General features: G+C 42.5%; 1 protein-coding gene across 1 annotated transcript in view; it reads left to right on the top strand.

The window, feature by feature from the left end:
- SCIN (scinderin) overlaps window positions 1–16,388 on the top strand; it is a 97,011-nt gene that overhangs the window by 72,119 nt on the left and 8,504 nt on the right. The window contains exons 10-13 of the mRNA XM_066584743.1: window positions 1,032–1,122; window positions 10,271–10,441; window positions 12,857–13,034; window positions 15,394–15,515. Of these exons, the coding sequence (XP_066440840.1) occupies window positions 1,032–1,122; window positions 10,271–10,441; window positions 12,857–13,034; window positions 15,394–15,515 (562 nt within the window). The remainder of the gene's footprint in view (window positions 1–1,031; window positions 1,123–10,270; window positions 10,442–12,856; window positions 13,035–15,393; window positions 15,516–16,388) is intronic.

The following is a 16,388-nucleotide window of genomic DNA, read 5'->3' as shown; positions in this document are numbered from 1 at the left end:
CATTTTTTGGTGGCCGTATTTAGTCAGATGCGATTTTCCTATGGTGGTCTTTCCGTATAGAGAAACTTATTGAAAAAAAGCCAATCCCAGAATAGGCTGTGATTTGAAAGAGACCATATACGATATGAGCCTCGTGTTAAGGCAGCAGAAATGCGGTCCTAAGCTCTCGCTCAGGTTCAGGTTCAATCCCCGTGTGGTTCAGGTAGCTGGCTCAAGGTTAACTCAGCCTTCCAAGGTTGGAAGGATGTGACGTTACCCAAGTCAGTCATGACTCGGTGCTTGCTCCAGGGGACTTTACCTTACCTATATACCCCAGAACAAAGTAAAAAAACTGAAACTAAGTTTACATCAGGAAACACATAATGTTTTTGCAAAAAGACCACATGTGACATCAGCTTAAACTTACTCTTTTTTGTTCCACTAGGGCAAGTCATCCTGCTATGGTCCAAATATTTATACAAAATACTGCAATACTTCAGTTTGTCTTTTTTATTGTTCATTTACTATTAAGCCCTGCCACAAGCAGGACTTAATAGACTGAAATCCATGGCAGGCCTGGTAGGTTTCACCAAACGACATCCCACAATTTCGATGTTAAGTTGGGGGTGTGCTTTACAGCTAGCATCTGCTGTGCATGGATCAAGCTCAGTTTCTGAGCCAGCTGTATACTCTAGTGCCCAACATCTGCCATACAAATAGCAAGTGGCATGACCAAATAATGCAAAGTTTAGCACTCTTTGCGTGCTACTGGTTTTCCACGATGTGTGTGTCTGTAGAGGCAAATAGTACAGTAAGTGCGCTGGTGGGGTTTGGGGGCCAGGGCTGCCCTGGTTGTAAGTGGACCATGTGGCTGTGCTCAGCTATTCATAGAACTTGTGACCCGAGTCCCATTGTGGGTGATCAAGCTCAGTGGAATACTTTGACCCTAGTGTTTGAGGAGGAGGGGACAGACTCCACTGGTTTTAGGTTATTTATCTTGTGCTGTTCCATAAAATGATGTAACGTTGCTTCTCTGTGTTTATCCTTTGCAGGCAAGGAGCCAAGGCTACACGAGATGAGTTGACCACTTCGGCCTTCCTGACAGTGCAGCTGGATCGCTCCCTAGGGGGCCAGGCAGTCCAGGTCTTTGTCATTTTTACTGTCATGTACAAATAGAGACCTTGCAGCTATTAGACAGCTGTGTAAAGCATTCATAGAGGAAAAGGAGTTCGGGCTGGAGCAGCCGTACCAAAAAGCAATGAGAGAAATCTACAGCATTAAACTGAATGTTTAAAAATATATACAGTGTATAGAGAATGAATCTACATAACAAGTAGAGCCAAATTACATGCATGACATTAATCATCTTATACTGATCTTCACTTGAAGTAATGTAATGTGTGTACACAGTGACTCCACCAGCAGAATAGTGAGTGCAGCTCTGGAGTATAATAGAGGATGTAACTCAGGATCAGTACACAATAAGTAATGTAATGTATGTACACAGTGACTCCACCAGCAGAATAGTGAGTGCAGCTCTGGAGTATAATACAGGATGTAACTCAGGATCAGTACAGGATTAGTAATGTATGCACACAGTGACTCCACCAGCAGAATAGTGAGTACAGCTCTGGAGTATAATACAGGATGTAACTCAGGATCAGTACAGGATAAGTAATGTAATGTGTGTACACAGTGACTCCACCAGCAGAATAGTGAGTGCAGCTCTGGAGTATAATACAGGATGTAATTCAGGATTAGTACAGGGTAAGTAATGTGATGTATGTACACAGTGACTCTACCAGCAGAATAGTGAGTGAAGCTCTGGAGTATAATACAGGATGTATCTCAGGATCAGTACAGGATAAGTAATGTAATGTATGTACACAGTGACTCCACCAGCAGAATAGTGAGTGCAGCTCTGGAGTATAATACAGGATGTAACTCAGGATCAGTACAGGATAAGTAATGTATGTACACAGTGTCTCCACCAGCAGAATAGTGAGTGCAGCTCTGGAGTATAATGCAGGATGTAACTCAGGATCAGTACAGGATAAGTAATGTAATATATGTACATAGTGACTTCAGCAGCAGAATAGTGAGTGCAGCTCTGGAGTATAATGCAGGATGTAACTCAGGATCAGTACAGGATTAGTAATTATAGATGAGTGAGTATACTCGCTAAAGGCAATTGCTCGAGCGAGCATTGACTTTAGCGAGTATCTCCCCCGCTCGAGACTGCAGGTTCGGGTGCCGGCAGCGGGCACGGAGCTGCGGGGGAGAGCTGGGCGGAACGGAGGGGAGATCTCTCTCTCCCATCTCTGCCCCCCGATCCCTCCGGCTGACAGCCGCTACTCACCGTTCCCCCGCTCTAGCACCTGAACCTGCAGACTCGAGCGGGGGAGATATGCTCGCTCGAGCAATTGCCTTTAGCAAGTATACTCGCTCATCTCTATTAGTAATCTAATGTATGCACACAGTGATTCCATCAGCAGAATAGTGAGTGCAGCTCTGCAGTATAATACAGGATGTAACTCAGGATCAGTACAGGATAAGTAATGTAATGTATCTACACAGTGACTCCACCAGCAGAATAGTGAGTGCAGCTCTGGAGTAGAATATAGGATGTAACGAAGGATCAGTACAGGATAAGTAATGTATGTACACAGTGACTCCACCGGCAGAATAGTGAGTGCAGCTCTTGAGTATAATACGGGATGTAACTCGGATCAGTACACGGTAAATAATGTAATGTATGTACACAGTGACTCCACCAGCAGAATAGTGAGTGCAGATCTGGAGTATAATACAGGATGTAACTCAGGATCAGTACAGGATGAGTAATGTAATGTATACAATGACTCCACCAGCAGAATAGTGAACGCAGCTCTGAAGTAAAATACAGAATGTAACTCAGGATCAGTACAGGATAAGTAATGTAATGTATGTACACAGTGACTCCACCAGCAGAATAGTGAGTGCAGCTCTGGAGTATAATACAGGATGTAACTCAGGATCAGTACAGGATAAGTAATGTAATGTATGTACACAGTGACTCCACCAGCAGAATAGTGAGTGCAGCTCTACAGTATAATACAGGATGTAACTCAGGATCAGTACAGGATAAGTAATGTAATGTATGTACACAGTGACTCCACCAGCAGAATAGTGAGTGCAGCTCTGGAGTATAATACAGGATGTAACTCAGGATTAGTACAGGATAAGTAATGTATGTACACAATGACTTCACCAGCAGAATAGTGAGTGCAGCTCTGGAGTATAATACAGTGTGTACAAAATAAAGCATTTTATGTCGCTCTAGGGGGATTGTTTAATTGGATTTTTGTCGCTGTGGAAAACAACATGTAGGCAAAACAATTATAGAATTTTGTCAGGGGGTGGGTGAGTACAGTTATGTTCTGCTGGTTCAAGGTATGTAGGAATAGGGATCACTCGGGGATCCTGCTCTATGCAACGCGGGTACCGGCTGTTTCTTACAGCCACCACCTGCCTGCAACAGCTGCGATAAGCTGCACCGCTCATCGGAGCTGCTAACCCTTTAAATGCCGCCGTCAATTCTGACAGCGGCATTTAAATGCCCTGACAGATGTTCATAGGTTTACTTTCTGAAAGGCCCCAGGGCTGTCATTGCAGAGTGCCTATCAAGCCATGCCTGTGGCATAGCTTGCCAGACTGCCTGTCAGATCGCAGTATAATGTAATGCTATGGCACTACATCATACTGCAGGAGTGATCAAACCATCACAAGGTCATCTCCCCTACGGGGACTAGAAAAAAAAAAGTAAAATTAGGTCTAAAAAAGTTTTACTAATTGTTATTGTTAAAGAAATAAAAGGTAATAAAAGGTTAACCGCACCCCCCCCCCCTTTTGCCATATCTGTAATAAACGAATCTAAATGAAACAAAAATACCTATTTGGTATCACTGCATCCGTAAAAGTCCGATCTATCAAAGTAATGCATCATCTACCCCGCACGGTGAATGTCACTGCCATCGTCTGACTTCATAACTTTTTTATTTTTCCGTCAACATAGTTGTGCGAGGACTCATTTTTTTGCAGGACATCATGTAGTTTCTAATGGCACCATATTTAAATACATATGACATTTTGATAGCTTTTTTTTTGCATTCTTTCTTCGAGACGTGGGTGACCAAAAAAAGTGAAATTCTGGCGTTCTTTATTTCTTTTTTTTTTATGGTGACATTCACCGTGCGAAGTAAATGACGCATTACTTTGATAGATCGGACTTTTACGGATGCAGCGATACAAAATATGGCAAAAGAGGAGGTGGGGTTAACCTTTTATTACCTTTTTATTTTTTTTAATAATTAGTAGGGGAGATGACCTTGTGATGGTTTGATAGCTCCTACAGTATGATGTAATGCCATAGCATTGCATTATCAATGAATGGCTGTGATTGGTCACAGCGCTCAGCCAATCAGAGGCAGCACTTCAAGGAGGCGGGGATTTTTCATTCCTCGGCCAGAAGAAGACCAGTGCCGGGGACCTGGGGAGAAGATGCGCCTGGAGCCGGACAGCGCTTCTACGTGCTGTTTTCTTTTTTCCTGCAGATAGCGCTTATTTATGGACTTTGACAGTAGGTTTTGATCGTTTGCAATAGGATTAGTGTATATCGTTCATGTGAATGTGTACCGTAATGTGACCTACGCCTGTTATAGGAAGGTGTAGGGATGCTGGCATAAGCAGGTATACTTTGGTTTGATCCCATGAATACATTAGTCGTTCTTTTGCACACATCCGCTGTCAAACAGTTGTTATAAACTATATGATTTTTTATTCACAGAGGCAGAGAAATCCTAAAATATCTTTGCTATAGAAATGCCCTTCACAGTTAGGATTAAAACATGTAAACTTTATTAACGTGTTAAAATAAGAGACACTAGTGGGCGACAAACATAAATAAATGTCCAAAAATCCCTCGGGATAGGAATTGATGCAAAGAGTGTAATGACACAAAACCACGTTTTGTGAAAACTTCTTTACTTACCTTACGGATTGTTGTAGTCCATCTGAATGGAGCCTCTGCACCCTACATCAAGTAGTTACTGTATTTCTTTTTAGGATTATTACACTAATAAACTGGGGCAACATCGCATCCAATACAATTGATTGTGTAATAGTTCACATCAGCGGAGTTGATACTATCTTCTGGTCCATGTACCATTAGATCGCTCTCCAGAACGTATATAAGTAACTACTTTTATACTGAACTTTAAGAACGACAGAGTTCTATTGGCTAATATTCAAGTGATGGACTGCCTCTTTGTTCAGAAACATAGTTTTTAGAACTATCATTGAGTGAAAATACACACATACAACCTTAGCTTCAATAGCAAAACGTGGTTTTGTGTCATTACACTCTTTGCATCAATTCCTATCCCGAGGGATTTTTGGAAATTTATTTATGTTTGTCGCCCACTAGTGTCTCTTATTTTAACACGTTAATAAAGTTTACATGTTTTAATCCTAACTGTGAAGGGCATTTTTATAAACTATATGACTATCGCTCTTAATGACTCTCTTAAAAAGGTAAAAACTCATTTTATTGGTGTCAGGAATCTGCAGTAGAAAGCGGACTTATTTAAATATCACAGGAATTTTTGGTCTGCAGTGCCTTCCAATAGATGGCGCTGCAGAGGTGTTCTTACATCTTTCAATTTGCATATCTCCCAGAAGACTATGTATGGCCTTATAAATCTCCTCACACACCTTCTAGCTGCTCTCCTTAAGGAGAACGGATACCCTCCCTGACCCATGGCTGCTTTTGAAACTGCCGCTTCGACCTGAGTTGTTGTTATGGCAACACAGCCTATATAGTTTTTTTACTGCAGCTTTGTGAATGAAGAACAAATCGGTCTTTGAAAATGAAATTCTTCTATACATGCAGAAACATTATCTACCCGGATATGTATGCGTGAGGTGCTTTTATGCATGCAGTATCAAGATACACCACAAGGTGTCACACATTCTAGGTTTTATGATGTACACATTTGATTCTACTATAGTACTATATAGTGTGCCATTGTTTTTAAGTAAAATACGTGTCTATTACACATTTCAGAACTACAAAATAAATACCCAATAAGGCAAAAAAAATTCACAGCAATTTTAAAAAAATGATCCCTCAAGTGGACAGCAATTGTATACTTTTTTCCCAGTACACGTCCATCCAATATAGGGTGCACAGCGGCAGAAAATTGCAGTAGAATGGCGGTAATAAAGTGATTTAGATTTCCTTCACTTTATGATGACGCTCAGTAACGGCTCACTATGTGGTAACCATCAGGTCTTTGCAGTAGCTTTAAGTTGGATTTAACGACTCAGTTATAAAATCTGATGTATTTTATGCCTATTGCTTTTTATTGTATTTTTACTTTATGATATTGTTAATACTTAGAAAGTGAATTTCCATCTATTTTATATTTTTTGTATTTTTCAGTTTAAATTTTTTACCTTTATTTTTTTTTTCAAAATTAGATGTGTACATTTTTTTTTTTATTTGTGTTCCTATTTATATTGTATTTTTTAATAATCATTTTTACCCAATAGATTATCACTAGAGATGAGCGAGTATACTCGCTAAGGACAATTACTCGATCGAACATTATCCTTAGCGAGTATCTCCCCGGAAGAAAAGGCTCAGCTGCCGGCGCAGGGGAGCGGTGAGTTGCGGCAGTGAGCAGGGGGTAGCGGGGGGAGGGAGGGAGAGAGAGATCTCCCCTGCCGCTCCCTGCCCGCTGCCGGCAGCCGAACCTTTTCTTACGAGCGGGCAGCTACTCGCTAAGGGCAATGCTCGATCGAATAATTGCCCTTAGCGAGTATGCTCGCTCATCTCTAATTATCACCGCATAGCATTTTTCATATTACATTGCTTTGTTTCTTTTTTTACAAATGCAAATTTATTTATTTTTTAAAGCGGGTATACTTTGTTTTATTTTTTTTTATATTTATTGTATTTTTTTTGTTCTATTTTTTCTTTTAGTCTGTTTTAAATTTTTATTATAAAACAGGGGTGTCAAACTAATTTTAACCGAAGAGGTACATCAGTCTTATCGTTGCCTTCAAAGGGCCGATTGTAATTGTAGGACTGTGTAGTGATAGGGACTCCCGTAGAGGCCGCTTTACTAACAGTGACTGCCATAGTTGCACCATTAATAATAGTGACCCCCACAGTGGCCCCAGTAATAAGTGACCTCCATAGTGGACCCAGTAGTAATAGGGTCCCACAAAGTGGCCTCAATAGTAATGGTGACTCCTATAGTAGTCCCAGTAGTAACTGCTACCTCAATATTGGCCTCTGGCCGGGCAGCATCATTACCGGCATGCAACTCATCCAGGCTACAGCTCCGGACCGGTAGCGGCAGTACAGAGTCTGTGACCACTGACTTCTTCCCCCTGTGTTTCTACTGCATACAGGACAGTTGAGTGGATTGCCTTTCAGGTTGCTGCACGGTCACATAAAATGAGGTGCGACCCATGGGCCTTAAGTTTGACATGTGTGCTATAAAATATTTATTCTGCATGTAAGGCTCATGCAGGCGAGTGGATTTTTGCTGCGGAATCCGCAGCTGGCACCTGCCCACGCAGCAATGTCCGTTTATAGCATACAATGGAAAAGTGATTTTTTTTTTTTTATGCACACGAGCGGAAACCAGTTGCGGTTTCTGCTCATGGATGAAAAACCGCAGCATGCTCTATTTCAGAGCATTTTGAAGTGCATGGAAGCTGTCCAATGGCGATCCTTCTGCAATTATCATTGCGAAAAGGCCGCAGGATCCACATCATCATTGTCTAGCAACGGCGTAGGAAACTCTGTACTGCGCATGTGCGCCAGTGGCCCATCCACAGAAGAAGAGACAGTCACGCAGGGTCGCCAGCAGGGTTGCATGCATAATCCGTGTATGCCCATGTGCAGGCGGCCTTATTGTATTTGTTTTGGTTGTGTTCTAAAACAATTTTGATTATTTTTTAATTGCACGTTATTCCATTTTCCTTTTACAAATGCAGATTGCAAACAAATCTTAGATTTCCACTCTTGCTAGAGTATTGGGATCACCTCCGCCTCATGCTGCACTCAGCACCATAGCAGCACGTCCCTCCACCTTCCTATCAGTATTCTGCACTGGTGTCGTAGTCCACTTTATGAAATTGTAGGTTACCATTCCTTGTGCCTCTTTCCTAGTTAACAAACCGTCTGGAAAGTGAAAAGATGTGAGGTCATAAAACAGTAGGACTGAAGGGTTATATTATTTTTTTGCCATGGTTACTAAGACCTGTAAAGAAACTGTCCTGCGATGCCTTTGTGTTGCAGCTGAATGTTCCTTCTTGAGTTTGTACTATCTTTCATCACAATTTGTGGGCTGTCTCTTTTGTCATAAAGTAGGACATTGCTAATTTCATTCCGAAATCTCCTACGGTTTATAGATAAATATATTGCAGTCCCATAAAATACACTCGTATAGCGGGCGGTTCACCCATGAAATAGAACTTCATTGAGGAGTGGCGCTTATCACATGGCTTACGGTGAAAGCACCAATGATTATATAATTGATCAAAGAACCTGCCCTCCTTTAGCTGTAATTGTGTGATTTAAAGAACTTTGCTGCGTTATGTATTTTTTATTCTCAAAATCGTCTCTGGGGACGGCCATATTGGACGCACACACTTTCCTCCTCTATTGTCTATATAGACAGTACACCAGGTTGTCTGCTTTATGGTAGCCGCGATGAACAGGAATCGATTGTCAGTAATGTAATAGATTATTGCTATTCTCAGGGAGTGATGGAGTGACGCTCCTCCCCCAGAGAGAGTGACAAAGAAGCCGCATGCTGAGCCTGTATATATAGAGCTAGTATTCTGTCTTACATTCGGGTAGGAACTATCAAGGGTTGATCCAGGGATTATTCTGATTGCCATTATAGAGTCGGGAAGGAATTTTTTCCCCCGAATGGGTTAATTAGCTTCTGCCTGTTGTTTTTTTTTACCTTCCTCTGGATCAACAAGGGGGTTGAAACAGGCTGAACTAGATGGATGTTGTCTTTCATTGTCATTCAGCTTAACATACTATGTTACTATGTTATCTAGGCCTCCACTACTGCAAAAGTGCTGACATCCATCAATAAAGGGCTTGTCAAGCTCCTAGACCGGTTTCCGGTGACAAAATCACATGATTTATCGCGATGCGACAGTGCTTCAAATCTCATGTATGTAAAGCCCACACTTTCCAACGGGTTCTTTTTGTAGGCTGCTACATTGCATGGATACAAAATCGTGGCATGCTCTATACAGACGTGATTTGCACGGTTTTGCAGCCCATGTTTCCCTATAAACCCTTCCTTTGTGTTGCATCGCATGAAAACGAGGTTTTTGTGTAGTGCTATGCAACTTTTACAGTAGGAAATCCTACTGGAAAAGCCCTAAAATAAGGCCTATCTGCATTAAAAACATCACCTAACAGTTGCTGTCAGCTCCGCTGCACGTCTCCTCTACAGCCCCGGTAGACTTGTGTGTAGTTTTCAGCCAGCTCTTCTTGGTTTGGAGGTTCAGAATCCCCGCCTCTGATTGGTTCTCGAGCTCCACGGCTCAACCAATCACTGCAGCGCTCAATGAACCAATCACAGCCATCGCAAAGCAGCAGATATCACGGCAAAATCGCTCCCACTGACTTCTATAACAGTTATAGAAACAGTCTAGTAAAGGGTATGTGTCCATTTCCATTCTCCTGGTCACCACATTCAGGGCAGGTGGAGCCCATACTTGAGATAGGTGTGGGCAGTGTTGGACTGGGGTGCCTAGGGCCCACTAGTAAAATGTATTCTGGGGGCCCAGTGAACACTTACATGTACATATTATCTAAGATGCTGTACTCTGTAGTATGCACTGCAGTGTATGTGAGGCCCATTCCTGGCCCTAGGCCTATCGGGGAATTATGTTCCCCTATGGGCCAGTCCAAGCCAGAGTGCAGGTCCCAGACGTGTGACCCGCTCAGACTTTTAAGGTTTATTCTATGGATATGCCCTAAATCTCTCTCTAAGCATAGTGCATCCTGATATTGTCTGAGGGAATGGGGTGGAGATGTGACAACCTCAGCCATGAGGAGCAGTTGTAGTTTTCCTTCCTCCACTCGGCCTATGTGTGGCTTCCTAATGCAATACATTATTATCCTTAGATGAGACACATACTATTAATACAGTGATGAGACCTGCGGTGCTGGTAATGTTAATACTGAGCTTGTATTTTCTTCTTTTAGGTTCGAGTTACACAGGGAAAGGAACCGACTCACTTACTCAGCTTGTTTAAAGCCAAACCTCTTATTATATACAAAGACGGTACATCCAGGCAGGGGGGACAAGTGCCCCCCAGTGCAGTGAGACTCTTCCAGATCCGAAAGAATCTATCTACCATCACACGGATAGTGGAGGTAACAGCGTGGAAGGGGATTCATAATGGAAGTATTTATATCAAAGAAAGCAAATGCATCATGGTAAAATGTAATAATGATATCACACTGGGGGGGAGGGAGTTCAAGAAAAAGGATGCCTAAGAATCTTAAAGAAAAATGTTTCTACAGGAACTAAAGCACTTTATTACCTTCATTCTGTTCCTTTACCTTCCAGCTTTTCCATCGTCTCCTTTTTATTCTCCCGTTGTCGTCCCTTGCTGTCCCTTTCCCCTTCCCTTCTGACCTCCTTCAGTATCTTCCTGTCCTTTCCTCCCTTCCATCATCTCAACTTCTTCCCTTCTTTATTTTATCCCTTCCTCCTTCACAACTTTTCTTTCCTAGTCCTCTTTGCTTCCCATGCATTCTTTCCTTTTCCTTATTCCACCTAATTTCCTTTCTGGGTTCTTGTGCATTCCCTCAATTATGTTCAATTTTTAAAGGAGCCCTCTGGCTTCTGCAATGGAGTTTATTCATTATATAATGATAAATTATACACCTTTCCAATAGACTTTATGTATCAAATCCTCACAGTCTTCAAGATCTCTGCTTGCAGCTGAAGGATGGAGGAAGAAAGGGCTGGCAGTGAGGGGCCTCAATCATAGTGCCAGCTCACCTCAGGTGCCAGGTGCATCCATGGACAGTTCTGGGTGACGATATAGGAACTTTTCCCCACTAGATATGGGATAGGCAGAAGACTTCGCCTGCAAACTCAACTTTATTGCCATTGCATCTTACGTTTGCCTTCTGGCAGAGATAAAGCTTGTGGCTCGCGAGTAGTGGGTCAAGATGTGCCCTTAAGTAGTGTAACAGGTCCCCAGTGCCCTCTCCAATATCTGCAATTAGTAAAGCAGACTCTAACTTTGGCGTGGCATAGCCACAGAGCAGCAGCTGACTTGGAGTATCCACATACTTTCTGTCCAGGTTCTCCCTGGAAGCGCACAAACTTTCTACTTTATACCTCCTACACCTCCCTTGTCATATTTACTGGACAACAATGTGGTGAGCGTACGTTCTAATGACCGTTCACAATTGCCGCCTCTTTCAAAAAAGAGTCTTATGGAATCTCCTCATTCTTCACCAGTAACCCCTACAAGGAGATATGGACTTTCTCAGTCGGTTTTCTAGGTTATGGTCTCCAGAATAGTTGGTGCAGGTCGACTGAAGGAACCGAAGTAATCAAGAACGTAAGCAGGGGTCAGCACCAGAAAAGTGGTTAGGATGTGATAAGCCGGAGGATGAGATAGAACTGTAGTTAGAGGAAGTGCCAAGGATCAGAACCAGGATTAGGCTAACAGGTACTGGGTGACAAATCTGAGGGAGTAGGGAGGAAAGTGCAATCCAATAACAAAACCAAGGTCCAGGTCAGAATCAGCAATGAGCAGTAGCCAAACAATGGATGTAGATTAATGCACAGGTGAGGTAAGAAGGTCAGAGTCCCCTTAAAATTGGGCACCACACTGACAGCGCTGGTGCCATAGTAACCCAACGAGGCTGGTACCAGAGAGTAGGACAACTGTAGCCACATCTAGCTGGGAAAAGCTGCCAGCAGGAGCCATCACTAGACTTGTCTGGCTACCTGATTCTTCTGTTGGCTGCAGCTGGAACAGGGCAAGGAGAACAACCTCATCATCTCCTTTCTTACAGTACAATGCCCTTCCCCCATACTTCACTTCCTCTGTTCCTTCTTTAGTCCCAACTTTCATATTTTTGTTCATTTATTGCACTTCATTTCCCACTTCTGATACCATCTTTTTTTCTTCTTTAGCCCTTGCTTTTCATTCCCTTTACATCCCTTCCCCTTTTTAATTATTGCCCTTCATATCCTTCTTACTTCTTACCTTTCCCTTCCATAACCTTCCTTTACATGACCCTAGTTCCCTCTTACTCTTCACCCTTCCCTTACACTGTCTTCATGCTTACTTCCCATCCTTCCCTGTATTTCTAATGAAGTGAACTCTTTTTCTCTACTTCTATCCACTTTTACTTACAGTATTTTACATCCTTCCTTGTCTTTTTATATCCCCCTTTCTGCTCACATCTCATATTTTCTTGTCCTTACATCTACTTACTGCTTGCTTCTCACCCTCCCTTGTGACTTTTTTACATTGTTTTGCAATTATTTCTTATGCTTCCCTTGTTCTTACATCCTCTCCTGCTAACTCCTTATCCCTCCTTTTCATTTCCTTAGATCTTCTCCCACTTTCTTCTCATCCTTCCTTTTCATTTTCTTATATCCCTTTCCTCATACTTTATAGCCTTCCTTGTGCTTACATCCCTTTCCCACTCACATCTACCGGTAATTCTTCACTTTCTTCTTATTACATTTTCCAAGAAAACACAATGTAAAGACATTTTGCGGATGTAGACTCATTATGTTATCACGTCTGTTTTCAGATAGAAGCAGACGCCTCCTTACTGAATTCTAATGACGTCTTTGTGTTGAAACTGAAGAATAATTCTGGGTATCAGTGGATAGGAAGGGGCGCGAGCGGAGAGGAAGAAAAGGGAGCAGAATATATCACCAGTGTCCTCAAATGCAAGACCACGAGGATAAATGAAGGACAGGAGCCAGGTATGATGCTTCATTAATTGTGAGCAAGTGTTATGTTTAATTGCCCATCTTGTGGGATAGCCTCGTTACATAACACTGAGGATTATCCCTCCTCTCCCACTTCAGTATGACATATCGATTGGATGGTTTGGTACAACTGTCTGACCAGTGCAAGGGTGTTTGAAGTCTTCAGTTCAGGAAATCAGTGGTGCTATATGTTCGCAGAGTCCACCAATGTATTGCTCTTACATGTATATATATGACCTATGAGAAGACCTTGCTGACGTTAAAGATCATCACAAGACACCTTGTACCCATGCAATATTGGCGTGGATAGGCAAAAATGGGTGGAGCAACCCTGTCATGGTGCCTAAAGGCTTATGTGGCTATATAGAAGCTGTGGAGGCAGGAAGAGGCGACATATCAATATGGAGGTGCTGACCAACGAGATGGAATATCTAATAGAAGGAGGCACATAGACACAGAATGAGAAAAACTGGAGTTTGGTGCAACATTCCAGTAAAGAATGCAGGTGTCACTGCGCCACTTTCTTTCGAGTCTACTCCAGGGTATCGTCCATTTCAGTTCGCATGCTGCACCTGCCGGCCAGTTTATATGCTATAGAGACGTTTCTGAATAGTCTGTCAATTATCCCATTAGCTTACTAGCTCTTCCTTTTATACAGTGGAAACTCATTTACCTGAATACATGCAGTGGGACATTCATAAAAGCTATTACACCGGTTTATAGCATAAAACATCTCAAATAGTTTTGCAAAAATTAGTGACTTTTACTTTTTGCATCAGCAATGCCGTTTTTCAGAAAAAGTTTGTTGTGCGTCAGGAGGAGGCGGGGCCAGAAGGACCGACAGATTTATGTATAATTTATGCCAAACCTTGCGTAAATTATGCCAGAAATGTACGCCAGATCAGACCTGGCAGAGGTGCAGGGATGCACGTAATACTTGAAGAGGCATCCCCAGCAGAAATTATACTAAGCACAGCATTGTAATGCCAGGCTTAGTTTATTTCCCCCACAGTCTTTAAATAGTGTGAGTTCTTGAATTGATTAGCAATCAGTATAGATAACAATGGTATTTTGTGTAGAACCTCAAAGACAGATGTAGCAGAGCTGAATTTGTCATTTATCTGTTTCTTTTGTGCACAATAGTAATTCATTGAGTTAAGATAATGCAGTAGTTCACCTGCCATCCTTTATAAAACAAAGACATAATATTGGGATGTCATCAGGAGTGGCAGTAAAGCTGAATTTGTCATTTAACACTACTATCTAGACAGTGAATTTTCGCAAATTGATCTTTCCAGTTTCACTTTAAAACTTACCTTCATTCAAATTCTAATACTTCAGATGTGACTACACTTAAAGGGATGTGCTATGCTATAGCATACATGGCATATGCCTGTTACAGTACTAGTAGTGTGCACAGGTATGCACGGCGTGGGACTCCCTGACTTTCACCTACTCAATGTCCCTTCCTGGAGGTAGCCCCAAAGGTGGACAGGTCCAGGCCAACACTGATCCTACGCTGCCTAGTGGCAGAACAGGAAGGAACCGCCGTACCAACACAGAGGACAACTTACTAGTACTGACAGGCTAGGCAGATGGAATAACCATCACTACAGGAAAATCACAGGACCAAGGCAGCGCTGGACCGAGCCAAGGTAACCTCCACAGGAGCAGGACAGAAGTAGAACATACAGGGAATGGACCAAAGTACCAGAGCCAGACACTCAGCAGGTCTGAGAAGCAGGACTGCTCAGGGATCACTGGAGAATAATCAGCAACTTCCAGGCAGCAAGGGCTGGCACTTATAGGGAGGCAGGAGAAGCTGATTGGCAGACCGACATGTCAATCACCAGCACACCTCTCAGACCTAGCAGGGTAATTAACCTAGACTAGAAAGCACAGGAGCTGTTAACCCTGGCTGGTCTGGACAGAACCTACAAAAACAAGGTGTGCTAGCAAATTATTAACTATGTGCTGACTGAAACGTGACAATGCCTAGATTAGTTCATCAATGTGAGATCAGTGGTGGCACTGCTGACCATCTGCCTCCTCCTCTACTGTCAAGAAGGTGGGACAGAAGGAGTGGAGTGACCAATGACTGCAGGATTAGTCTACAAAGGGTTGGTTTGTAACCTCTTACCATGCGGACACATAAGTGTGCATTGGAGCAGTATACACAAAGTTTTATCAAGACTATTTTCGAAGATGTTACATTTTACCATTTTAGATACATCTGGTTGAAAATCACATTAAACACAGAGGCAGAAAATCTGTCTTGACAGAGATGCACAAGGGAGCCATCCACTTCATATCATTGTTATTATTACTTACGTATTATCATTTTCTGTAATAGATGAGTTCTGGAGTGCCTTGGGAGGTAAAAAAAGTTACCAGACATCTGAGCTACTTGGATCTCAACTTTCAGATCACCCACCACGACTATTTGGATGCTCAAATAAGTCTGGTAGATTTGTGGTAAGTTTGAATAATTTCACAAAACCAATACTATTTAAAGGGTTGTCCAAGTTATATAAAGTGGCTTTTAATGAGTCGCCCCTGCTATAAAATAACAGCTGATCCTCACTCATCCTGCACCACTGGCTCCGGTCTCCCTGCCGACATCACTTTCAGGCTGCAGTCAGGCCAAACACGTCAACAAACAAGCTGCTGCAGCCAATGATAGCAATCATTACTGAGCGCTGTCATTGGCTGCAGCAGACAGGTTTACGGGACATCGCAGGCTGACTGCAGCCTGTAAACAACAGAGCAGATACCGGAGCTAGAGGCAGGGAAGAGGGGAGCGTCAGCTGATTATTATTTTACAGCACAAAGGACTAATTAAAGGTCACTTTATATAACTCAGACAACCCCTTTAAAGTTCACCTAGCATTATAATTTTGGCATATATCATAGTACATATGATTGTGTGAAACCTTGTCATATATCAAATTAGGGAAATGTGGCATCTACCTGCAGCTAGACGTTCCCCTTTTCCTGCCTATAGGGTTTCTGTAAATGTTCAGAAATTTCCTCAGAAAATCCATGAAGTGTAAAATGGTGGAAAAAAAAGCAAAGAAACAGAAAAGTAGGGGTGTGTAGCTGCAGTATCTTTTCCTCAGTTTGTGTGAGATTGCATAATAGGAGGAGGGAACAGCAGGGAAAGACATGTGATTGGCTCAGAGCACACGTCACTTCTGTGCAGCAGAAGAGCGCCACGGACGCAGGGTGGGGTTAACACAGAACGCAAAAAGCATGCACCAAACTATGCGGGATCATAAGCACCACTCCAGGCACAATTAGATAGAAAAAACCTGTCCCTTACTGAACAGGGAAATGTGAAGCCCTTGC

This window comes from Eleutherodactylus coqui, chromosome 12, assembly GCF_035609145.1.
Source record: "Eleutherodactylus coqui strain aEleCoq1 chromosome 12, aEleCoq1.hap1, whole genome shotgun sequence".
Classification (NCBI taxonomy): Eukaryota; Metazoa; Chordata; class Amphibia; order Anura; family Eleutherodactylidae; genus Eleutherodactylus; species Eleutherodactylus coqui.
The sequence above is the reverse complement of the archived record's forward strand: the minus strand, read 5'-3'. Positions and strand labels throughout refer to the sequence as shown.